Here is a 27,376-nt window from a genome sequence, read left to right as displayed (position 1 = left end):
TAACACTTACCTGAATGACAAGGAAAGAAATAAGAATACTGGACTTAGAATAAAAAGGAAATACAGAGAATCAATTCTTTTTAGTCAAAAGAAACAATATATGTAGTATTAACTTTAGTACAGAGTTAAAAGAGAGAATGAAAGGGTAACACTTATCTGATAAGTGGGCAAGATAGAAGCAACTGGATACTTGAATAATTATTTATTTGTAATTTCTTGTTTAGTTATAGATTATACCTTCTGTAGGAAATAGAAGAGAAATGTATTAAGGTTATTTGAGGAAGTTGTTGTTTAAACTGTTATAAAGAAACAGCATATTTTCTTTAGTGTTTTAAATAAAATAAAAAAAATACAATGTAAAAAAATACAATATTGTACTATTTATCCTTGCCTCCCCTCTTTACCGGCAAGAGACATTACTGGGTGGGTGATAGTTATTCGAATCCCTATACACCCCATTCCTAAAGGTGACCTAGTTGGGAGGAAGGCTTTGTACTATACTCTCTCATGGGTAACATCTAAAACTTTGCTGCCTAATTAAAACGACTACATTCTTAATATAATTTACATCAATACGAGCCACGACGGTCTTCTTACCCCATGAGAGAGGCGGTTTACATATTTGGCGTAGTTGGCAGGATTCGAAGAAGACTTCTATTATACGTAATAATACTTACAAGAGAAACAGAGAATGGAAGAAACACTAGAACAATTAAAAGAGAGAGTAAGGGTGATGGAAGAAGGCTGGAGAAGAGTACATGAAAAGCAAAGATTTCAACATGGTGAAGGACATAGAACTGTTTCCATGTTTATTCCTAGGGACAAAAAGATACTTGATTTTTCAGGCATTCCAAGAAAACAAGGTGATTTAACATTGGAAGAATGGATAGATAAAACAAAGGCAGCACTCAAAGTGTTAAGAATACCAGCCGAAGATCAAATAGAGCTAGTAAAAGACCATCTGATTGATCAAGCAGGAGACACAGTTAAATTTATGGCAACTGATCAATTAAGAAACATCGAAGATTTATTTGATCAATTGAAAATTGTATATGGAGATAAAGTACCCGTAAGTGTTAGAGTACAAGAATTTTATGAAAGAAACAATTAGTGGATGAAGATCTGAGAACCTTTGCATATAGTTTACAAGAAAAAATGAACAAAGCAATTAATCACGACCCATAATGCATGGGTAATGCAAAACAGAGGCTTAAAGAAAGATTTGTAATAGGTATTAGAGACCCTGGACTCAGGAGAGAAATGAAGAAAAGATTGAATAATCATCCATATAATCAAATATCCAGAACTCATACAAGAGGCAATAATTTGGGCAGGGAAAGATGAGGAACTCCAAATAGAAAAAGAGAAAATGCCAAAATTACTGACCCATAACAGAGGGGAAGTCTGTATAAGTGGGATTAATGTAGAGATAGAGAATACTAGTGAATTGACGAGAAATGTGAATACATTAACTACTTTAGTGACAAATATGTGTACACAGCAAGATAATTTAAAGAAACAACAGGAATATTTGACAAGGCAATTACAGGATGTGACTTATGAAATGTGGAACAAGAAAGAGCCCATTTAGACGAACACAGCCCCAGGAAATAGAACTACATATAACTATACTACAACAAATGAGAAACAAAGGCTTCCTATAAAAAATGAAAGAGGACAATACATTTGTTAAAATTGTCAAGAGCCAGGACATATAGCAAGATACTGCAGATCTGAAAAAAAATCTACATCCAGTGGGAGATGTAGAAATACTCAACTAGTGGAAAGAGATAGAATACAAGATAGAAACAATAATACCAACTTGAGGTCAATACAACCAATGACTACAACAGATTTTACTAGTAGTGTTAAAGTACAACAAAGCTTAAATTCAGAAAGAATGATGGAAGAATCAGCTGAATCCAGTTTACACAAAAGAAAAGCTTTTGGTAAAAGTCCAATTCTAGAAATATTAATAAAGGGTATTAAAGTCAAATACTATGTAGATATAGGTTCAGATGTCACAATAATACCAGAATCATTTTTCAAAGAACATTTTGAGAGTATGACTGATTTGGTTGATGCACGTTGGGTTAGATTAGTGGCTATCAATGGACTAGATTTACCAGTAAAAGGTTGTATGGAAGCGGATATTACTTGCCTAGGACAAAACATCACCCAAAAATGCATTTTCATAGTACCTGATTGTAAATGGACAAATGAAGGAACTACAGAAAGGATACCTGTTATTCTAGGAATTAATATATTACAAGAACTAGGAGGAATATTTAAAGAATTATTACAACTAGCAGCAGGAGATTATAAAAAAACATGGGATATATAAAATCTGGACTGCAATACAAAGTAAGGAATCAGATAGGTCAGGATTTGTTAAATTGATAAGGAATAAAAGAGTTACACTGCCACCTTTGACTGAAAAAGTAGTAGAAGTAAAATGTTTTAAAATACAAGCCTTGCCTATAATGTCATTAGTGATTGCACCAACAGACACCATAACGTTGCCAACCGTAACATTGCCAGCATTTACGAATTTTATACAAAAAGATGCAAAAGCGAGGAGCATTGAAGAAGATTCAGAATATAGAAATTTTTTAGAAAGCTATTGTGCTGATGAAGAGAACATCTGTGACAATCCTGAGACTCTGTTGGGAGACATAGAACCCAAGACAAGAGAGCTTATAACCCAAAGAACTACACTTCTTTTGAAATACATTAAAAACAAGAAATTAGAAAAGCAGGGAAGCAGAGAAGAGAGGAGATGGCGAGAACCAGAGGAAAAACATCTGCAAGAGAAAAAAAAAAAGGAAGCGCAGAAAAGAAGAAAGGTGGAAAAGAAAGGAGGCAGAGAAACAGAAGAAAATTGCTAGAGAAGAAGCTGAGAAAACGTTTATGATACGAAAAAACAGTATGATAAGAAACACAGAATAGAAATAATAAGACCACCAATAAGAGAGTATAGTTCAAGTACTGAATCTCCTGAAGATTTAGATAGGGATAAGAGCTAACCCATATATATTAAACAATCTACAAGGATAAATAAAGGACAAATACCTAAGTATTTAACTGAGAACTATGTTGTGTATTAATGGGAAACATATATATATATATATATATATATATATATATCTTTCTTTCTCTGAATAACATCTAATATTGAATGAAAAATGTATTTAACAAGAATTAGTTGTAAGTAATTTTGCTTTATGCTAAAAATACATATTGCAAACTTACCTGATCAGGAACCAGGTATGAATGAAAAGCAGAGGGAATGATAATAGCATAGTGGAATGTTGAGGACAACATTAATTTTTAAGTAGGGGGGAATATTTAAATAGTGTAAATAAATAAAATGTTACCTGAAAGCAGGAAGCACTGGGAACCAGTATTTTTGGCCAGTGATGCGATCTGAAGGCAAGAAGAATAGTTGAGAGAGAGGATGCTGACAGCCAGACATCTGTTTTGTTCTCTTTATTGTGATGGGCAGCGCTCAGTCAGGTCTGAATCAAAGAGTCAGGCAAAAGAGTAGAGCACTGAACAAGATACAATCAGGAAGTAAACAATGAGAGAAGAGCTGTGCTGTCTGGGGCAGTGCTGCAGTTCCGAATGGCACAGGAGTGAGGAAGGAAAGCAGCATGTGAAGGATCAGCTGATTACAATCACAGTCACTGCTGAAGTCTAAGTGAGCAGAGGTGCTGTCGAGGTCCTCTGACTTCTAGGCCCATAAAAAGTAATATAAAGCATAAATAAGTAATGAAAGAACATTCACACTAGTAGAGATGAATGAGTGAATGTATAAGGGTAGGTTCCTGATAAAGGTAAGGTAATAGTAAGGAGAGATTAAATATAATGTTAATGCTGTTTCGTGTATTAGTACAGCAATTAATAGGATTAATGATGGAATGTGAGTGTTGGTGATCTCTAACCCTGAGGAACACTAAAAAATTGAAAATTCAGACTGGTTCATCAAATGAAGTAAAGGTCACAGGATATACACTCTATGCTGAAAAGTTGTTAAAGACACAGTCAAATGACAGAGAATCTGTTGATTGCAACAGTAATAATAATACTTGACAAAGCCAAGTATTATATGCACTGATATACAGAATAAGAGAAGCCAAAGTTCAAACCGGATGCAAGTAATATCTTAATTTCATGGGACAGGAACCAAAGAATGAATGCTTGAGTCACCAAGGTAATTTTATTATTTTGTGAAGTTGTTCTTTCATATAAAAAGAAAAGTAGGGACATTGTAATTATCTTTTGGTTTACACTAGCTAGATGCACAAGTAACAATAAGCTGCAAATACATCCACATTGAGGGAACACACTGACCAGCTTACGGAAGATCTGGAGCGAATTTAGGGAGAAAGTTTCTTTTGTTGATTTCATTTAAAGAATAAGTTAGTAGGAAGAAGAAGAAAAAGAAGAAGAAGAAGTAAAGAAAAGAAAACTGGCCAGCATCGACAGATGAAGAAACAGATAAGTTTTCATACCTAAAGAACACTTTTGTACTTGAGCCAGGCCTGAGCACTTATAAACATCAATAATGTGTTTCTAAGGATAAAACACAGGAAAATACAGCGAAAGAATAAAAACTGAGATAAAGAGAGAAAAGAAAAGACTATGTTGAAAGAATAACACTTACCTGAATGACAAGGAAAGAAGTAAGAATACTGGACTTAAAATAAAAAGGAAATACAGAGAATCAATTCTTTTTAGTCAAAAGAAACAATATATGTAGTATTAACTTTAGTACAGAGTTAAAAGAGAGAATGAAAGGGTAACACTTATCTGATAAGTGGGCAAGATAGAAGCAACTGGATACTTGAGTAATTTTTTTATTTGTAATTTCTTGTGTAGTTATAGATTATACCTTCTGTAGGAAATAGAAGAGATTATTTGGAGAAGTTGTTGTTTATATGTGTACACTGTTATAAAGAAACAGCATATTTTCTTTAGTGTTTTAAATAAAATAAAAAAAAAATACAATGTAAAAAAATACAATATTGTACTATTTATCCTCGCCTCCCCTCTTTACCGGCAAGAGACATTACTGGGTGGGCGATAGTTATTCGAATCCCTATACACCCCATTCCTAAAGGTGACCTAGTTGGGAGGAAGGCTTTGCACTGTACTCTCTCATGGGTAACATCTAAGAATTTGCTGCCTAATTAAGACGACTACATTCTTAATATAATTTACATCAATACCGGCCACGACGGTCTTCTTACCCCACGAGAGAGGCGGTTTACACTAGCGCGTCGAAAACGCGAATTCAATGGCGGGTTAACAGTGTGCTCCATCGGAGCGTGCTGTACTGTATCAGCCAGTAAATGAGGGAGAGAGCGTGTATATAATTGTGTGATTGAGAGCCTATGTAATTGAGAAAGCAAGCAAATGTGTAATTGTGTGATTATAGAAACATAGAAATGACGGCAGAAGAAGACCAAATGGCCCATCTAGTCTGCCCAGCAAGCTTCACACATTTTTTTTTTCCTCATACTTATCTGTTTCTCTTGGCTCTTAGTAACCTTTTGGTTCTATTTCCCTTCCACCCCCACCATTAATGTAGAGAGCAGTGCTGGAACTGGATCTAAGTGAAATATCTAGCTTAATTAGTTAGGGGTAGTAACCGCTGCAATAAGCAAGCTACCCCCATGCTTATTTGTTTACCCAGACTATGTAATTCAGTCCTTGTTGGTTGTTGTCTGTATATAGATCCCCTTTTCTTAATTTCCCCTACTGTTGAAACAGAGAGCTATGCTGGATATGTGTGAAGTATCAATCTTTCTCCCCTGTTATGTCCACAGTGTATCATTACTAATGTTTTTTTCATATTTGCATATACACTCCCAGGGGAAGGGGGGAGGGAGGTGAGAGGAGGGGGTCTTCCTGCTGCTGGTATTTATGCTCCCACCCAGTGTCTGCCTTCAGGTTACAGCACAGATCAGAGCTGGGACCAGGAGAACTTCACCCTCACAATGAGGCTGCCCCAGACCTTGTTATTCTCTGTCCTGCTCTGGATTGCAGGTATGTAAGGCGCTGGATATTTATCAGCTGAAATACTCATAATAACAATTTCACAAATATTAAGTTAACGTTCAGCTTGAAGAAGTAGAAATTTAGAAGTTAATGATTGTTTGAAGCAAATAAATTCTAGGTGGACACAGTTGTTTGAGATTTTTAAAATTTTTTGCATGCAAAAAAAATCTGTACATATATATATATAAAGTGGTTGGCTGTGCATCATTAATGATTAGAAGTTGAATTTCCAGTGCCAGAGGAAACATAAGAAAGTATGAAACATTCCACTCCATCCTAAAAAAATGTTTTTGGTAAGTAATGTGTATTAGCAGGCTGTGAGGATTGTCTTCAACATCAGTAAAATATAAGTCATACAAAATTTTTTGACGAATGAGGTGATATTAGTTAGTGCAAATATTATTTTAACATTTTCTGTTCTGGATTCCAGATGTTCAGTCTCAGACTCCTGTGCTGTCACCTGCTGTTCTCTCTGTGAGTCGTGGGCAAAGTGCAACTTTTACCTGTGATGTTGGAGTAAAGGATCAATATGTTACTTACTTCCTGAGTCAGATCCCAGGAGAGGCACCGAAGTTCCTCCTGCATCACCATCACACCTACTCAGCACCACAGTATGGGCCGGGAATATCCTCAGCCCATTTCTCAGCCTCTGTGAACAGCGCTGGGACGGAGTATCAGCTCCTCATAAAGAATGCAGAAGTTACAGACACCGCTCTCTATTACTGTCTGAAATGGTATCCAAGTATCTCAGCCAACCACTGTGATAAATCGCCTGACAAAAACCCAGACTGATCTCTTACTGGCACACAAAGAGGAAGAGCACAGAGCAGGTGTTAGACATGATGAGCTGAAAGCACTGAGAGATGGAGGGAGGGAGCTGTACTGCTCCTCCCTGCTGCTTCCTTGTCCTTCCTCCTCTTCCAGGAGTCACATTTCAGTGAGATCTTTGGGAAGGAAACTACCCCGTATCCTATCCCCAGAGCATAGCCTGGGTCACTGACTGCAGGGTCTGTATAATTCCAGCCGCAGGCACAGTCTGGGTCACTGATTTCTGCTGCTATCCCTATCCCACCCCCAATGCCCAGCCTAAGTCACAGACTCTAAACCAGAGGTCCAAAGCTGCAAGAGGCGTTTCACATCACCGAGAGATTGGGGGAGCAGTGGGGTGGGGTGGCAGGTTGCACGGTGTGCTTTGGGCAGTTCAGCTTGCAGATGGCCCTTGGCCAGCATGATACGATGTAGTCTGAACTCTTTCAGGAAGCATCGCAGCCCCCTGTAGTACAGGGTACAGTCCACCTGATGGCCGGGCCATTCTGTGGCTTATACACCCTCTGAATAAAGGGCTTGTAGCAGTGCGATCAGAAGCTGCAGCCTTAACTAAGAACGCTTGGCATAAGAGCTGCAGAGATTGCAGGGGGGAGGCAGAAAGGCATAGAAACTGCACTGAAAAATAATGTGTGGCAAACAATACACTCATCAATATCTCTTTAACAATATAGAAACTTTAATTGTACATACAATCAGCAATGTAGTATATATTTGTAAGTACACAGTCACAGAAATTATAAAACACACATATAGTTTGTGTTTTATGTTTTGTGCTTTATATGTTTTATATTTTCTGTGACTGTGCACTTACAAATATAGACTACATTGCTGATTGTATGTACAATTAAAATTTCTATATTGTTAAGAGATATTGTTGGGTATATTGTTTGCCACACACATTATTTTTCATTGTATGTTGTCTACATGTGTGTGCCGTTTACTCCACCCTCCTTGTATAGAAACTGCAATTACAGAGTTCAGGGCAAAAACAGTTTAACTCCGTCTCAAAGTGCCAGGGCGAGAGGCAGGGGCCTTGCCTCTGAGCCACCTAATGGCCATATGGAAGGGAAGATGAGAAGACAAAAAGCGTTTGCTTGCTCCCCAAGCCCAGGCCTAGAACTCCTCCCTTGAGGAGCGGGCTTGCTCCTCAGGGGTTCATAAGCAGAGCTGGGAGTGGGAACTCTCTGGATTCACCCCAGAGACTCAGGAAATTTGCATCACTTGCCGGTCTCCAGGGAAAGAGTGAAAAGCTCAGGGTCCCTCTGTTTACTGCTCCCGCCACTCCCCTTGAGTGAGGCTGCAGGTAGGGGGAGGAGGGAGCCTGGGGCACTCCCTGCAGGCAGCTCTGGGGGTAGAGTAAGGGTGCACAAGCCTGGGAGCTGTGACTCCTAAGGGGGCGAGAGCACAGAGAGCCGGGGTCATCCCTGGGGGATGGTGTGGGAGAGAGAGTGTGGATTAGCAGGGAGGGGGTGGAACAGAGAAAGTTGAGGATGAAAGGGGGTAATTCAGGGGCCTTAATTTGCAGACAAAAAATCAGTGGAACTGGGGTGGTAGAGCAGGGTGTGTAGGGCACGCTGAGATGCACTGCCCAAGGATACTGAACTCTAACCTGAATCGGAGCCTTTGTCTAAGTTCCTCGTCTCCAGAGCCTTCGTCCATGCACTGGCCATTCCAAGTGGCAGGTTCAAAAGGACTATTGAGTGGCCGGACACTACCCTAGAGACCAGCCTTGCGTTGCTGGGAGTCACTCTGTGCACGCAGATTCAGCAGAGGTCTGAGAGCTATGTTCCACGTCCAGCCTGAGCCTGGATACATTCACCTCCCATGATGTCTTCCTTGAAGCCTCACCGAGAGGTTGTGCAATGATCCAAGGGCTCAGTCTCTCGAGCAAGTGACTACACCTTGCACTCATAACAGGTTGCAAAGGCCATGAATTTGGTGAGCGTGTCTTGTGACAGGCCCGTGTTTCCTGGACTTTTGTGTCTTGTTCCAAGTCAAGAACTCCTACTAAGCATGTTTGGGTTTGAATTTTCTTTTTTGACAACCCTCAGGAGGCACCTGCATCCAAGATTCATTTCAAGCTCTTCAGTCTGTTCCTGGAACGTCTTTTGACCTGCAGGAAGCACCTGCAAACTTTCCTGGAACATTTTCATACAACCCACAGGAGGCGTCTGCATTTGTTCCTGGGATCCTTATGACCTGCAGAAGGTGCCTGCACCCAGGTTTCAACTTCTATAGCTATTCCAAGTCTCCTGATTCTCTCTTCATCATAGTACCGTTGACCTGCAGGGGGCGCCTGCATCTAATGGTGTTCAAGTTCCACAGCTGTTCAAGGTCCTCTGGTTTTCTTCTAGACCTGCAGGAGGCGCCTGTACTCAAGGCCTGGTTTTATTTCTTCAGCTCAACCCAGTCTTCTGCTCCTGGTTTGGTAGGAAGTAAAACTAGTGGTACCTCTGGATTAATAGTGCTTATGGCTCACTCTACTGGACCTCAGCTCTAAAGGGTCCTAGAATTGGGATTCCATCTTTTCAAGAGCACAGCAGAGCATCAATCACCTTTTCCAGGACACCAATGTGGAGAGTTTTCTCTAAACTTATAAGAACTTTCACTACCGCTATTCCCATTCTACCACCTTTCAGCACCCATCCTCTTGGACCCTTTCCTGAGTTGGCGCGACTTTGAAACCTGATTAGGAAACAAATCAATCTTCCAGTTTTATTATCATGGCAACTAGTGCTCTCCCCACTGACAGCCAATGGACTTAAATAACAGCATCTCCATCTTGCCTTGAAAGGCTAACACTGTCCGTTTCTCTGCATCTCCCTTAAGTGAAACCTATCAGTACCAATCTTGTGACCCCATCATCAATAGCTACTTTTCCTCCAGAGGAGTTTATGGGATACAGTATCTTTACTCACCAATCAAATTGAAGGATGTGTCTGCCATCTTCTTAAGCTTCACTTTCCCTGCCCTGCTTGTCAGCGGTCTTCCTACTCAGGACCCTCTAAACTCCTTCGGAAGTGAAGGCTATTATGGATGGGTAAAGAGCAGAGACCTTCCGTAGATGTCTGCAGGAATCCTTTGCTGCCCTCCAGGTCCATCGCTTCTTTGGGCCCTTACCACCCGTCACGAAGCTGCTCCTCTAATTCAAGCTTTGGGAATGCCACTTCAGCCAATGTACATCTTGGAGGTGAACTATTGATTTTTGCAGCTTTGAATCTTTGACATTGCAAGAATTGCAAACTGCCTAAAAGACAGGAAACAGAGAGTAGGATTAAATGGAAAATTTTCTCAGTGGAAGGGAGTGGACAGTGGAGTGCCTCAGGGATCTGTATTGGGACCCTTACTTTTCAATATATTTATAAATGATCTGGAAAGAAATACGACGAGTGAGATAATCAAATTTGCAGATGACACAAAATTGTTCAGAGTAGTTAAATCACAAGCAGATTGTGATAAATTGCAGGAAGACCTTGTGAGACTGGAAAATTGGGCATCCAAACGGCAGATGAAATTTAATGTGGATAACTGCAAGGTGATGCATATAGTGAAAAATAACCCATGCTATAATTACACAATGTTGGGTTCCTTATTAGGTGCTACAACCCAAGAAAGAGATCTAGGCATCATAGTGGATAATACATTGAAATCGTCGGCTCAGTGTGCTGCGGCAGTCAAAAAAGCAAACAGAATGTTGGGAATTATTAGAAAGGGAATGGTGAATAAAACGGAAAATGTCATAATGCCTCTATATCGCTCCATGGTGAGACCGCACCTTGAATACTGTGTACAATTCTGGTCGCCGCATCTCAAAAAAGATATAGTTGTGATGGAGAAGGTACAGAGAAGGGCTACCAAAATAAGGGGAATGGAACAGCTCCCCTATGAGGAAAGACTAAAGAGGTTAGGACTTTTCAGCTTGGAGAAGAGACGGCTGAGGGGGGATATGATAGAGGTGTTTAAAATCATGAGAGGTCTAGAACGGGTAGATGTGAATCGGTTATTTACTCTTTCGGATAGTAGAAAGACTAGGGGGCACTCCATGAAGTTAGCATGGGGCACATTTAAAACTAATCGGAGAAAGTTCTTTTTTACTCAACGCACAATTAAACTCTGGAATTTGTTGCCAGAGAATGTGGTTAGTGCAGTTAGTATAGCTGTGTTTAAAAAAGGATTGGATATGTTCTTGGAGGAGAAGTTCATTACCTGCTATTAAGTTCACTTAGAGAATAGCCACTGCCATTAGCAATGGTAACATGGAATAGACTTAGTTTTTGGGTACTTGCCAGGTTCTTATGGCCTGGATTGGCGCTGTTGGAAACAGGATGCTGGGCTTGATGGACCCTTGGTCTGACCCAGTATGGCATTTTCTTATGTTCTTATGAGGTGTAGTCAGGTCGCCAGAAGGGTGTGCACTGACTCCAGCATTGACACATACCTATCAGCTATGCGGAAGCAGCACCGAGGAGCTGGCAGTGGTTTAGAAACAATTGACCCCCTAGGCCAACACTGCCCATCAGCCCAGTTGCATCTTTTCACATGGGTGAGACTTGGAATAAAAGGGGGAGGATAAGAATAATACTTTATTAAGCGGGAATGCAACATGTCCCTTCTATATGGTGGTATATGTGGGGGCCAACAATCCCAAATTGTCAAATATTAAGTGTCTTTGCTACCTTATAAAAATGTATATAGCTGTGTGGCCTGAGACTATTGACCACGAGTAGATAAGTGTGCTGTTTGACATCCTATTAGTGATGTACACAGTCATGTAGAAATGTATATACTTATATAGTCTAGTATACCTGTATATATTTGTACATACTACCAACCTTGATCACAGTCCCATTTGATTTCCTAGGGTGAAGGGAGGGAAATCACCTTCCCCAGGCAGAGGCATTAGGTGCCAAGAACGCGAGGACCGACGGAGTCTGCCCTAGGAGGGCTCCCGCCAGGTTGGTGCCAGACTCAGGAATGCCCCACGAGGTAAGTGGTCAAGTGGGTGTTACAATAAAGATATAGGAAGACAAGAGGTCAGATATTAAGAATCTTTACCTTTTTTTGCATGACATCAGGGCTTGATTATCCCCAGGTAAGAAGGCCCCTATATAATATATGCACTTATAATATTGTAACAGAGGTTTAGAAATGGATGATCTCAATATCTTATAGTATTCAGACCCCAAGCCATCTAGGCCTGGAGTCTTTCCCAATTTCAAATTTTTAATAGCAAAATCAATTTCCAATTCTGTTACAGGTAGGTGTAAAATTTCTTTTTGAGAGTCCGAATCCTGAGGAAGAGATGTGTCTTGGAAAAAAACACTCCCATATTGTTAATGGAGACTAAAATAGAGAGTACAGCTGAGAGTAATGTTTCAAAAAAATATCTGTTGTCACTGGTTGTCAAACAGCACACGTAACTACTCGTATCTTCCTCACCAAGATGATCTTTGATGGAAGTAAGATATCATCTAGATTTAGCACTCCTAGCCATCTGAGCTAGAAGCTCACCAGCTTTATTACCCTCACAAAACAATTCACTTCTGAAATTCCGCATGGTTCTTAGGGCTCTCAGCTGTACTAACTGATTTAATGTGTATTTCATATCCTCAGATTTCGATTTAATGGCAGGAAACATAAAGACAGTCACTTTCAAACCAGCGTGTGGGCTGACAGGTGCGCATGGGCGTCGGCCCGCACCCAGGGACACGGCTATTTAATAACTTGCGCACATCTAGGCGTGCATTTTATAAAATAGCCTGGCCACGCGCACATGTGGGTGCGAGCGAGTGCGTGCAAATGCGCTTCTATCATGTAAATCAGAGGATTTGGAAAGGATCGCGCACCAACACCTTTTCCAGTTTTACCAGTTAGTCTCCAGTTCACCCAGTTAAGAAAGAGGTCTTCCAAACCCCCCCCCCCCCCTGGTTTAAGAGCCTTCACTCCCTCCAGGTATCCCCGATCCGTAAAACCCCACCGATCTGCCTATTGATCTTTATTTTATGACTTACAGGGCATCCACAGCAGAAGTAAAGTTAGGCAGCAGGAGGCCTCGCCGCGCGCCGGGTCGCGTAAGTATTCATGCGCACATCTCAGCCTCGTGCCCCGAAACGCCCAAGCCCCGCCTATTCCACGCCCATTCCCGCCCCTTTTTAAAAAAACCTCCAAGATGTGAGTGCGCATACCCGGGCGACTTTCAGCATCCACTCAGCGCGCGTGAGCCCGACCTATCCGTGCGTCCCCTAATTAAGGCGCGCATCGGGCTTTTACAATTCCCCATGAATTGGCACGTATTGTCCCGTCAGTTCCCCGCTTCTACCCGGAGCTTGAATGTTTCTCTGCCCTGGGCTTTGTGCTTCCTTGTAACCTAAGCAATGACCTCTTCTCTCCTGACCGCTTTACCATCTGCCCATAGCGTGGCAGCAGAATGATTTTACAGAGTCACTAATGGCTAAATATTCCTCCCATTTCTCACAGAGGTTTTCTTCACACTGTTCATCATGAGAGAAAGAGGGATGAAGCCACCATGTACAAGCATGACTTTGAACCTCACCAAGGAGCAACTGTAACAAACATGGGGCATGTACCAGTATCAACGTCCTACACTTTATTAAATAAGGAGGAGGATATTAAAAACTAATCTCTGCGAAAGCAACGTTTATGTGGTTGGGAAGGAAGAGTAAAATTAAGCTCTTCAGGGTGTGAGATTAGGCAAACGTCCAGCAGCCGTAACTCTTTCATTAAAATGCTCAGTCCAGAATACTTTGCAGAAGGTTTAGCATCTGGAATGACATTAATAATTGAATTAAAGTCTCCTCCCGTTATCAAGGAATAATCTACAAATTGACTTAACTGAGCAGTTCAAAGCTGGGGAGGAGTGGGTTTGGGATTGGAGGAGGAGGAGGAGAAATTTGCTGGCTGCAGCCTACAGTCAGAGCGGGACTCAGAGGATTTAAATTCAGACAATTTCTAGGTTTTTAGTGCTAGCTCTAGCTTTTGGACATTGATGCAAAAATCAGTACTGTCCAGAAAAAAGTCCAGACACCTTTCAGTCATCCCTTAAGGGTAACACCTGGTGGCCAAATTCAGGGCCCGTGATTGTAGCGTTCCTGAAGCAGGCGCGGACCAAACACAGTGACTGGTCAAAAAGTGAGCTGGGAGGGGGTATAAAATAAGGAAACTGAAGCACTGGATCCTTGTGAATGAAGGCTCATGGTGCCAGATCCAAGCCCTGGGTCTGACTAAGCTGGAAGTGCAAAGGAGCAGGAGGAAGAACTGCCAGGTGAAGAGATAAGGAAAGTGTATCTGTGCCTTGTTTAAGCTGCTCTGGACTGGACTGAACTGTGTGTTTGCCTTGTGAATCTGCTTAAGTTGCTACTGACCCCAAACCTCTGTCTTGTCGCTGAGGAGGAAGGACCTGGGTTTAATAGATCCCAGTTATGTCTCTGGGACTTCCTTCACTATTTCCCTTCCCCAGGTCCTGGTCCCAAAGGTGTGGGGTGAAGGCAAACTTTCATGGCCCAGGCGGTGAGGTGAATTCCTCCTGGTGTGTGTGTATCTCTGGTGACTTTTGTGATGTACCGCTGTAGGGATAGACAGGCTGGAGACAGATGTGGGTGTTCAGAATAGATATACTGATTCTTCACAGTGAGATCAATGTCCAATAATCAATCCAAAATGTGAGATTTACAGTTGTCTCAGTTTACCCGGCTCTCTTTTGCTCTGGGTATGTGTCCTGTCTCTCAGGCTCCTGGGATGAGGCTTATCACTCCTCTACTGAGTGCTTAAGTTGTCCCAGTGGGCCAAGGAAATTCTAGTGATGGGGAGACCCCTAAATCTTGGAAAACTCTTACCCAAATCTAAATGTTCCATCTCTTGAACTCAGTCTGTGACCTGGTCCTTTGGGCTGGAGATCCAATTGGGGATCTCCAGATCTTGCTCCTTCTTCCCGACCTTCTGATGGTGGTGACTTCTCTGAAGGACAAGTCTGATGTGAGCAGAAAGCCAGCTATCACAGCCCAGCTTCTCTGGGAGGAAGGGTGGATCAAAAAAACCTCCTTACAACACAGGAGAAACAATCTTCAAAGCCAAAACTCTCACTCTGTCACTGCAGCTTCTTCTCTGGAGAGATCTTCAGCTCCCTGGTCTCTGGATCCAGGGAAGACCATCACCAAATGGGTGCAGGGTTCACAGCAGTCAAACCTTATAAAAATAGCAAAAAACCTTAACACAGTCTCCATGCAAATGAGGGAGATCTCATAGACAGGGAGTGCACAGCTTGGATTCTCCTCAGTGACAAAACATCGAGTGAAGTGGGTAGGCCTCACTCAAATAAGGAAAAGCAAAAATAGCTCCTCACTCTTCAGATGCTTAACCAATATAATCATACTACTCCTACTCCTAGCCCCGCCAAGAGGACTAAAGGGAAACGATTTCCAGCCATCCTGAAGGGGAGGTGCTGCTTAGAAATGGTCTCTCCCACTAAGGTGGAAAAACTTGGGCACTGATCTGGAGCCATCTAGTGGGCGACCAGGGGATCCACACACTACTGATAAATTAATCAAAAACAGGCACGTGAAGGAATAAAAAGTAGAGCAAAAAGAAAATATTCTTCACTTTAAACTGACGGACCAGTGCCTGTGACCATAACCCCAAATGCGTTCAATAAAAGTAAAAGACCTCAGAATGCGCTGATGCCTGCTTGTTGGAAATTGAACAAAAGGCATCTGCTCATTTATAATCATAGGTCAAAAACCTCCAACCTTCCTATACTTCAATGCTTTATTTCAAAAATTCTTCTTCTTCTTCGCTTTGCACTTTAAATCCGTGTATGCATCTTTTTGTAATTTTTATCAATTTAATTAACACTTAGATTTCATGAGAAGCCTCATTCTTCTGAATTATGCTTCACTACTCATGCAAATGACCTGCACCAAAGATGGCCAGACGTGTAGCAGAGGCTGCTTCAGGCTGAGATTAGCTGGGAGACACTGATAAATACAATCACTCTCTCAGGTAACTTCTCATGCAAATGACATGCACCAAGGATTGGCAGACGTGTGGCAGAGGCTGCTTCAGGCTGAGATTAGCTGGGAGACACTGATAAATACAATCACTGCTCTCAGGTAACTTCTCATGCAAATGACCTGCACCAAGGATGGGCAGACGTGTGGCAGAGGCTGCTTCAGGCTGAGATTAGCTGGGAGACACTGATAAATACAATCACTGCTCTCAGGTAACTTCTCATGCAAATGACCTGCACCAAGGATGGGCAGACGTGTGGCAGAGGCTGCTTCAGGCTGAGATTAGCTGGGAGACACTGATAAATACAATCACTGCTCTCAGGTAACTTCTCATGCAAATGACCTGCACCAAGGATGGGCAGACGTGTGGCAGAGGCTGCTTCAGGCTGAGATTAGCTGGGAGACACTGATAAATACAATCACTCTCTCAGGTAACTTCTCATGCAAATGACATGCACCAAGGATTGGCAGACGTGTGGCAGAGGCTGCTTCAGGCTGAGATTAGCTGGGAGACACTGATAAATACAATCACTGCTCTCAGGTAACTTCTCATGCAAATGACCTGCACCAAGGATGGGCAGAAGTGTGGCAGAGGCTGCTTCAGGCTGAGATTAGCTGGGAGACACTGATAAATACAATCACTGCTCTCAGGTAACTTCTCATGCAAATGACCTGCACCAAGGATGGGCAGACGTGTGGCAGAGGCTGCTTCAGGCTGAGATTAGCTGGGAGACACTGATAAATACAATCACTGCTCTCAGGTAACTTCTCATGCAAATGACCTGCACCAAGGATGGGCAGAAGTGTGGCAGAGGCTGCTTCAGGCTGAGATTAGCTGGGAGACACTGATAAATACAATCACTGCTCTCAGGTAACTTCTCATGCAAATGACCTGCACCAAGGATGGGCAGACGTGTGGCAGAGGCTGCTTCAGGCTGAGATTAGCTGGGAGTCACTGATAAATACAATCACTCTCTCAGGTAACTTCTCATGCAAATGACATGCACCAAGGATGGCCAGACGTGTAGCAGAGGCTGCTTCAGGCTGAGATTAGCTGGGAGACACTGATAAATACAATCACTGCTCTCAGGTAACTTCTCATGCAAATGACCTGCACCAAGGATGGCCAGAAGTGTGGCAGAGGCTGCTTCAGGCTGAGATTAGCTGGGAGTCACTGATAAATACAATCACTCTCTCAGGTAACTTCTCATGCAAATGACATGCACCAAGGATGGGCAGACGTGTGGCAGAGGCTGCTTCAGGCTGAGATTAGCTGGGAGACACTGATAAATACAATCACTGCTCTCAGGTAACTTCTCATGCAAATGACATGCACCAAGGATTGGCAGAAGTGTGGCAGAGGCTGCTTCAGGCTGAGATTAGCTGGGAGTCACTGATAAATACAATCACTCTCTCAGGTAACTTCTCATGCAAATGACATGCACCAAGGATGGCCAGACGTGTGGCAGAGGCTGCTTCAGGCTGAGATTAGCTGGGAGACACTGATAAATACAATCACTCTCTCAGGTAACTTCTCATGCAAATGACATGCACCAAGGATGGGCAGACGTGTGGCAGAGGCTGCTTCAGGCTGAGATTAGCTGGGAGACACTGATAAATACAATCACTGCTCTCAGGTAACTTCTCATGCAAATGACCTGCACCAAGGATGGGCAGACGTGTGGCAGAGGCTGCTTCAGGCTGAGATTAGCTGGGAGACACTGATAAATACAATCACTGCTCTCAGGTAACTTCTGAGGCAATAACGCCCAAGCATGCACGGACAGTTTATAGTGGCTCCTGGACAGGGTATTAGAAGTTATCAACGATTACCCCAGACAGAATTTACCCGGTTAATGGGGGAGGGGGGATTTTAAACACCGGGGCTTATCCAGCTTGCTCCAAAAGTTAGCAGGACAAACCCTTTGAATGCTGAGTGCTGTACTGATAAAATGAAGCAGTCAGCGATGGAGGAAGATCTAGGGAAAGCTTCCTCTGGAATAATGATTGATTCCACATTGAGCCAGCCTAGCCTGATCTCTCCTGCTCTTAGCTGAGAGTCGGGGAGTCTGACTGCCCTCAGCTCTTCTACAGTCTGGAAACTGTTTAATGTCAGGAGGTTTCCATGAGAGGAGCTTTTAGTTACCTAATGCTTATCAGTCTGTCTGTAATGTAAGTGTCTAATAAAGCTAAATTCAGACTCAGGTGAAAGGAGACCTTGTAGTCTCTATTAGCTGTGTGCAGTGTTTTGGCTTTTTTCATGTGGTTTTCGTGGTTTGTTTGTTTGGTTTTTTTTTTTTTTTTGCTTGATTTAATTTTTAAAAATGGTTCATTGCTTTTGCTTTTTTTTCCTTTTTCCCTAATTTGGTGGTTAGTGTGCACAGGGACGGTAACTTTCAAAGCGGCATGCAGGCGCACGTTGGCGCGCGTACATCGGCTCATGCCCAGGGATGCAGGAATGACTTAACTAGCGCGCACATATGTGCACCTCTTATAACATGGCCTGAGCATGCACACACGTGCAGCTCATCTTAAATGGGTGCACAAATCCCGAGTCTATCGCATAAATCAGGGTATTTTATAACTGGTTCTTATCCACACCATTAACAGCTTTATCAGTTTGTCCTCCAGGTAAGAGCTATGTCCTCCAAACCCCCCTGGTTTGATAGCCTGCACTCCCCCAGATACCCCAGACCCTTTAAACCCCTCCAAAATATCTGGGGGGGTTTTCGGGGGAGGGGTTATAACTTACACCTGCTCCACAGTAGAAGTAAATGTACGCAGCAGTAGTCTTGGGCACGCATTAGGTCACTTAAGTATTTGCACGCACATCGCTTAGCCACACCCTGAAATGTCAATGCCCACCTAGACCCACGCTGCTATTAAATCGAATAAGATGTGTGCGCAATGGAAGATCCGCACGCATCTACATCTCTACAGAATGAGGCAGCAGAGCTCTGCCTAGAGTGGGAGATGGATTTTACTAACACCGATTTCATATGTAACAGAGGAATGGTAATAATTACCTATAATGATTTGCATATTTGCATGTGCACTCCCCCGGGGGTCTCCCTGCTGCTGGTATTTATGCTCCCGCCAATTTACAGCACAGATCAGAGCTGGGAGCAGGAGAACTTCACCCTCACAATGAGGCTGCCCCAGACCTTGTTATTCTCTGTCCTGCTCTGCATTGCAGGTATGTAAGGCACTGGATATTTATAAACTGAATTACCCATAATAATAATGGTGCAAATATCAATTTAACAATTCTTTCTGTTCTGTTCTCCAGATGTTCAGTCTCAGCCTCCTGTGCTGTCGCCTCCTGTTCTCTCTGTGAGTCTCGGACAAACTGCAACTTTCACCTGTGATATTGGAGTAAAGGATGACGATGGTATAGCTTTTCAGAGGCAGATCCCGGGAGAGGCACCGAAGCTCCTTCTGTTTCACCATCACACTTTCTCAGCACCAATATATGGGTCGGGAATATCCTCAGCCCATTTCTCAGCCTCTGTGAACAGCGCTGGGACAGAGTATCAGTTCCTCATAAAGAATGCAGAAGTTACAGACACCGCTCTCTATTACTGTTATAAATGGTATTCAAGTGTCTCAGCGCACCACTGTGATACAGCGCCTGACAAAAACCCAGACTGATCTGTCAGTGTCACACAAAGAGGAAGAGCACAGAGCAGGTGTTAGACATGATGAGCTGAAAGCACTGAGAGATGGAGGGAGACTTCATGTGGGTCTACACCTTATCAAGGATTATCTTATGGTGGGTGCCACAGGAATTTACAATGAGAATCCTGAATGATGCAGGGCACATTGCCTGAGGAACACTGCATAATGAGTATGCTGAGGGTACCAGGGACGGATAAGCAGAGTAACACTGCATAATGAGTATGCTGAGGGTCCCAGGGACGGATAAGCAGAGTAACACTGCATAATGAGTAGGCTGAGGGTCCCAGGGACGGATAAGCAGAGGAACACTGCATAATGAGTATGCTGAGGGTACCAGGGACGAATAAGCAGAGTAACACTGCATAATGAGTATGCTGAGGGTACCAGGGAGGGATAAGCAGAGTAACACTGCATAATGAGTATGCTGAGGGTACCAGGGATAGATAAGCAGAGTAACACTGCATAATGAGTATGCTGAGGGTACCAGGGACGGATAAGCAGAGTAACACTGCATAATGAGTATGCTGAGGGTACCAGGGACGGATGAGCAGAGTAACACTGCATAATGAGTATGCTGAGGGTACCAGGGACGGATAAGCAGAGTAACACTGCATAATGAGTATGCTGAGGGTACCAGGGACGGATAAGCAGAGTAACACTGCATAATGAGTATGCTGAGGGTACCAGGGAGGGATAAGCAGAGTAACACTGCATAATGAGTATGCTGAGGGTACCAGGGACGAATAAGCAGAGTAACACTGCATAATGAGTATGCTGAGGGTACCAGGGACGGATAAGCAGAGTAACACTGCATAATGAGTATGATGAGGGTACCAGGGACGGATAAGCAGAGTAAGACTGCACAGTGTTTATCCTGGGGAAGCAGCTCTGAGCCCGATCTGTGTCTCATTCTCATGCTCCCTGCCCTGCGATGCCCTTCCTCCCATCTTCTAAGCTTCATTTCAGAGATGCTATTCTTTCTGCTACTTGGCTACACCAGAGACCTTTGCTTTGTGATGGAGCCTGCGGGGTCAGGCAGCTCTAAGAAGGAAGATGGGGTTGGAGGGACTGAATTGTGATCTAAGAGGCTGAAATGGGAAGATGGGCTGGGGGAGAGAGTAAGCGTCTGAAACAGGGATTGTGCAAGGTTCTAGGATGTGCTGACAGCTTCAGAATTTCATGCCCCTCACCTTCCAACCTCTAACAGCCCTGCTGATGATGCATCCTTCCCTCACAGCCCCCTCTGATAGTGTCTGATCTGCCAATGCCCCTCACCTTCCAACCTCTAACAGCCCTGCTGATGATGCATCCTTCCCCCACATCCCCCTCTGATAGTGTCTGATCTGCCCATGCACCTCACCTTCCAACCTCTAACAGCCCTGCTGATGATGCATCCTTCCCTCACAGCCCCCTCTGATAGTGTCTGATCTGCCCATGCCCCTCACCTTCCAACCTCTAACAGCCCTGCTGATGATGCATCCTTCCCTCACAGCCCCCTCTGATAGTGTCTGATCTGCCCATGCCCCTCACCTTCCAACCTCTAACAGCCTTGCTGATGATGCATCCTTCCCTCACAGCCCCCTCTGATAGTGTCTGATCTGCCCATGCACCTCACCTTCCAACCTCTAACAGCCCTGCTGATGATGCATCCTTCCCTCACAACCCCCTCTGATAGTGTCTGATCTGCTCATCCTTTCTTCCCAGTTGCTGATGCCTTCTGTTAATGCACCTGAGCTCCAGTGCCGGGTCCAGCTTTTTCTGTTCTCATTTTCATCGTCCCTAGCCAGAATCCAACCCATCGCAGCCCGAAGGAGATCTCAGCAGCTCCATGGTGGAGCCCAATCCACCGCAGCCAGAATAAAGACTATAGCCCAGGATTGGCGATAGCAGGGCTGCCTCTTCCCACTTCCCCGCCTGCACTAAAAAAGAAGCATCCTGGGTCTAGACAAGGCCCAGAAGAAAGGAGGATGCCTTAGAGAGGTGTGTGTGTGTTTGTAAAAGAGAAAGAACCTGCATGTGTGCAGGAGGAAGTGAGAGCCTGCATGTCTGTATGAAAGAGACGGAGCCTGCATACGTGCAGGAGAGTCCCTCCATGTATATGAGAGAGCACCTGCCTGTGTGCATGAAGGAGTGAGAGCCTGCATGTGTGTATGAGAGAGAGAGAGCGATTGCATATGTGCATGTGAGTCCCTATGTGTGTATGAGAGAGCACTTGCCTGTGTGCAGGAGGAAGTGAGACCATGCATATGTGTATGAGAGAGAGCACCTGCATGTGGATGAGAGAGAGAGAGTGCACTTGCATGTGTGCATGAGAGCCTTCACGTGTATGCGAGAGAGCCTGCGTGTATGTATGAGACCCAAATCCAGAGAATTTCTGGGAAATCAAAAGATGCCAGATATTTATGTATTTAATGGTTTTCGTGGTTTGTTTGGTTTTTGGTTTGTTTGTTTTTTTGCTTTATTTAATTTTTAAAAAAGGTTCATTGCTTTTGTTTTTTTTCCTTTTTCCCTAATTTCGTGGTTAGTGTGCACAGGGACAGTAACTTTCAAAGCGGCATGCAGGCGCACATTGGCGCGTGTACGTCTGCTCATGCCCAGGGACGCGGCAATTACTTAACTAGCGCACACATATGTGCATTTCTTTTTTTAATTTTTATTGAACTTTTCATATTTTTACAGGATACAGTAAGACAGTATACAAGAGGGTATTGCAATCGTTTTTTATTAACCAACAACCAAGGATTCAACAAACTCCTTCTTTATACTAATACCTAAACATAAGGAAAACACTTTGAGACACTGCAGGTATTTCACTTAGAGCAGAGAGTTAGGTAATCATAGAAACAACCTAGTTATCTCCTCATCTCCTAATTTTCTTTTTTCCAAACCTATGGGGTTCTCAAGAGTGGGAATCTAGATATAATCTCAACTGTTCCGGGAGGTTAAAAACAATGGCACGGATACCCTGTCACATGGTAAGGGCAAAGGGGCATCGGCGCCATTTGTTTTTAGAACAGCTGATGCCTGGGAACGGGAAATCTCTCCCCGAGGCCCCCCTGGATCTCTCCTCTCCCCGAGGCCCCCCGGACCACCAGGTAATTTTAAAAGGTTTTGTGGGGGTCAGGAGGGGGGGGTCGATTTAAAGGGTCGGGTGGGTTGTTTTTTTTTAGCGGCGCGGGCCTCCCTAAAAAAACAATTCGCGATGTGAATTGGAATCGGAAACGATTCCAATTCACATATCTTAACGATCAGGTTTTCCCCCCCCCCCCCCCCAGCCGAATCTGATCGTTAAGACGATCTGGCACACGATTCACATCTCTAATACCTAGTGTTCTGATATAAAATCAGACGACAAGGAAACTTGAGTGTAAACTTAGCTCCTCTTCCAAGAACTTCAGCCCTCATCGAAATAAACTTCCTTCGTCGAAGTTGAGTACTCCGGGGTAAGTTATGTGCACCTCTTATAACATGGCCTGAGCATGCACACATGTGCAGCTCATCTTAAATGGGTGCACAAATCCCGAGTCTATCGCATAAATCAGGGTATTTTATAACTGGCACATATCCACCTTGTCAGCTTTGCCAGTTTGTCCACCAATTCACCCAGTTAAGAGCTATGTCCTCCCACACCCCCCTGGTTTGATAGCCTGCACTCCCTCAGTTACCCCAGACCCTTTAAACCCCTCCAAAATGTCTGCTTTTTTTTGGGGGGGAAGGGTTACAACTTACACCTCCTCCACAGTAGAAGTAAATTTACGCAGCAGTAGCACCGGGCACGCGCTGGGGACGTAAGTATTTACACGCACATTGCTTAGCCACAGCCTGAAATGTCAATGCCCACCTAGACCTCGCTGCTATTAAATCGAATAAGATGTGTGCGCAATAGAAGATCTGCACGCATCTGGGCGGCTTTTAAAATTCAGTGGGCACGCATGAGCCTGATTTGTGCATGCATCTCCCCATTTTGTCGCACACAGGGTTTTTAAAATTCACCTTTAAGTTCTGTTAGTGCACACAACCCAGACTGAGTGTGCACTAAATCCAATGGAACTTAGTACATACTGACACAAAACTAAAAAAAACACGAAATTTCGGCATTTTTCTTTTGTTTGATGGTTACAATGAAATGAAACAAAGTAGACAATGTAGCTGACATTATCTATTTTGTTTTAAACAAATGCACATCCCTAGTCTCTATGTGCATCCAAGGGAGAAAACCTGAATGTCAGAGAATTCAATCAATTTTATTCAACTTGCTGCCAAAAGTAGTAGAAGATTCAGTGAAGTCCCGGTTCACATGTTTTATGTGCCCCCAAAAGAGATTCACTGCTTGCTTCCTATCTTACATTAGTTTCCAATAAGGAAAGAGGCCAGACAGGTCAGATGAGTTCAGTAAAGCTGACATCTCAGGGAAGTCAGAGCAGACTGTGATATCATCAAGCATTTTCAAAGCTGCCCTGCCATTGGTTACTGGCTCTATCCCTCTGTGACTTTCTGAATGAAAACAGGAAACTACGAATCATGACACAGTCACACATCTCCTTGTTTCACTACTAAAGGATTGGCAGTAGATGCTCAGGGACTTTCACTGTCCTCTAGATCACCCCATTTAGGGGGTAATTTTCAGAAGGATTTACTTGTGTAAATGTAACTACTATTGTAGCAATTTTCAAAAGCCATTCACCCACATAAATTGCACTTATTCAGTTAAATCCTATGGACAATTCAATGGCATAAACTGTAGCATTTTCAGAATCATTTTTATTTATTTAAAACAGTTTTATCCTGCACAATCGAGAAACATCTGAGCGGGTTATGATGTCACCTCCATAAATCTTTCATACAACAGTAAAATAAACTGAAAGCCAAACCCCCAGGAGTAAAATTCAGGGACAAAATCTCTACAGAATGAACATGGAAACCCAAACCCCCAGGAGTAAAATTCAGAGACAAAATCTCTACAGAATGAACATGGAAACCCAAAACCCCCAGGAGTAAAATTCAGAGACAAAATCTCTACAGAATGAACATGGAAACCCAAAACCCCCAGGAGTAAAATTCAGAGACAAAATCTCTACAGAATGAACAGGGAAACCCAAACCCCCAGGAGTAAAATTCAGAGACAAAATCTCTACAGAATGAACAGGGAAACCCAAACCCCCAGGAGTAAAATTCAGAGACAAAATCTCTACAGAATGAACAGGGAAACCCAAACCCCCAGGAGTAAAATTCAGGGACAAAATCTCTACAGAATGAACATGGAAACCCAATCCCCCAGGAGTAAAATTCAGGGACAAAATCTCTACAGAATGAACATGGAAACCCAAACCCCCAGGAGTAAAATTCAGAGACAAAATCTCTACAGAATGAACATGGAAACCCAAACCCCAGGAGTAAAATTCAGAGACAAAATCTCTACAGAATGAACCTGGAAACCCAAACCCCCAGGAGTAAAATTCAGGGACAAAATCTCTACAGAATGAACCTGGAACCCCAAACCCCCAGGAGTAAAATTCAGGGACAAAATCTCTACAGAATGAACATGGAAACCCAAACCCCAGGAGTAAAATTCAGAGACAAAATCTCTACAGAATGAACATGGAAACCCAAACCCCCAGGAGTAAAATTCAGGGACAAAATCTCTACAGAATGAACATGGAAACCCAAACCCCCAGGAGTAAAATTCAGGGACAAAATCTCTACAGAATGAACCTGGAAACCCAAACCCCCAGGAGTAAAATTCAGAGACAAAATCTCTACAGAATGAACATGGAAAACCAAAGCCCCAGGAGTAAAATTCAGGGACAAAATCTCTACAGAATGAACCTGGAAACCCAAACCCCCAGGAGTAAAATTCAGAGACAAAATCTCTACATAATGAACATGGAAACCCAAACCCCCAGGAGTAAAATTCAGAGACAAAATCTCTACAGAATGAACATGGAAACCCAAACCCCCAGGAGTAAAATTCAGGGACAAAATCTCTACAGAATGAACATGGAAACCCAAACCCCCAGGAGTAAAATTCAGGGACAAAATCTCTACAGAATGAACATGGAAACCCAAACCCCCAGGAGTAAAATTCAGAGACAAAATCTCTACAGAATGAACATTGAAACCCAAACCCCCAGGAGTAAAATTCAGGGACAAAATCTCTACAGAATGAACATGGAAACCCAAACCCCCAGGAGTAAAATTCAGAGACAAAATCTCTACAGAATGAACCTGGAAACCCAAACCCCCAGGAGTAAAATTCACAGCCAAAATCTCTACAGAATGAACATGGAAACCCAAACCCCCAGGAGTAAAATTCAGGGACAAAATCTCTACAGAATGAACATGGAAACCCAAAGCCCCAGGAGTAAAATTCAGGGACAAAATCTCTACAGAATGAACCTGGAAACCCAAACCCCCAGGAGTAAAATTCAGAGACAAAATCTCTACAGAATGAACATGGAAACCCAAACCCCCAGGAGTAAAATTCAGAGACAAAATCTCTACAGAATGAACATGGAAACCCAAACCCCCAGGAGTAAAATTCAGGGACAAAATCTCTACAGAATGAACATGGAAACCCAAACCCCCAGGAGTAAAATTCAGGGACAAAATCTCTACAGAATGAACATGGAAACCCAAACCCCCAGGAGTAAAATTCAGAGACAAAATCTCTACAGAATGAACATTGAAACCCAAACCCCCAGGAGTAAAATTCAGGGACAAAATCTCTACAGAATGAACATGGAAACCCAAACCCCCAGGAGTAAAATTCAGAGACAAAATCTCTACAGAATGAACCTGGAAACCCAAACCCCCAGGAGTAAAATTCAGAGCCAAAATCTCTACAGAATGAACATGGAAACCCAAACCCCCAGGAGTAAAATTCAGGGACAAAATCTCTACAGAATGAACATGGAAACCCAAACCTCCAGGAGTAAAATTCAGGGACAAAATCTCTACAGAATGAACATGGAAACCCAAACCCCCAGGAGTAAAATTCAGAGACAAAATCTCTACAGAATGAACATGGAAACCCAAACCCCCAGGAGTAAAATTCAGAGACAAAATCTCTACAGAATGAGGCAGCAGAGCTCTGCCTAGAGTGGGAGATGGATCTTACTAACACCGATTTCATATGTAACAGAGGAATGGTAATAATTACCTATAATGATTTGCATATTTGCATGTGCACTCCCCGGGGGTCTCCCTGCTGCTGCTATTTATGCTCCCGCCAATTTACAGCACAGATCAGAGCTGGGAGCAGGAGAACTTCACCCTCACAATGAGGCTGCCACAGACCTTGTTATTCTCTGTCCTGCTCTGGATTGCAGGTATGCGGGGCATGAGATATTTATAAACTGAATTACCCATAATAATAATGGTGCAAATATTAATTTAACAATTCTTTCTGTTCTGGTTTTCCAGCTGTTCAGTCTCAGACAGTTGTGCTGTCACCTGCTGTTCTCTCTGTGAGTCGTGGGCAAAGTGCAACTTTTTCCTGTAATGTTGGAGTAAAGGATGGAGATGCTACTTTCTTCCTGAGTCAGATCCCAGGAGAGGCACCGAAGCTCCTGCTGTATCACCATCACTCCTACTCAGCACCAAAGTATGGGCCGGGAATATCATCAGCCCATTTCTCAGCCTCTGTGAACAGCGCTGGGACAGAGTATCAGTTCCTCATAAAGAATGCAGAAGTCACAGACACCGCTCTCTATTACTGTCTGAAATGGTATAACAGTCCCCCAGGATACCACTGTGATAAATTGCCTGACAAAAACCCAGACTGA

At 43.2% G+C, this 27,376-nt stretch overlaps 1 gene segment (V, D, J or C); it reads left to right on the top strand.

The window, feature by feature from the left end:
• The window catches only part of LOC115097635, a 29,526-nt gene extending 2,150 nt beyond the window's left edge, over positions 1 to 27,376 (top strand). The window contains 3 exon segments of the V gene segment in view: positions 5,956 to 6,051; positions 6,494 to 6,797; positions 27,319 to 27,376. Of these exon segments, the coding sequence occupies positions 5,956 to 6,051; positions 6,494 to 6,797; positions 27,319 to 27,376 (458 nt within the window).

The sequence above is a fragment of the Rhinatrema bivittatum genome, chromosome 8, assembly GCF_901001135.1.
Source record: "Rhinatrema bivittatum chromosome 8, aRhiBiv1.1, whole genome shotgun sequence".
In the NCBI taxonomy this organism is placed as follows: Eukaryota; Metazoa; Chordata; class Amphibia; order Gymnophiona; family Rhinatrematidae; genus Rhinatrema; species Rhinatrema bivittatum.
Note: the sequence above shows the minus strand (reverse complement) of the source record. Positions and strands in the feature narration are given on the sequence as shown.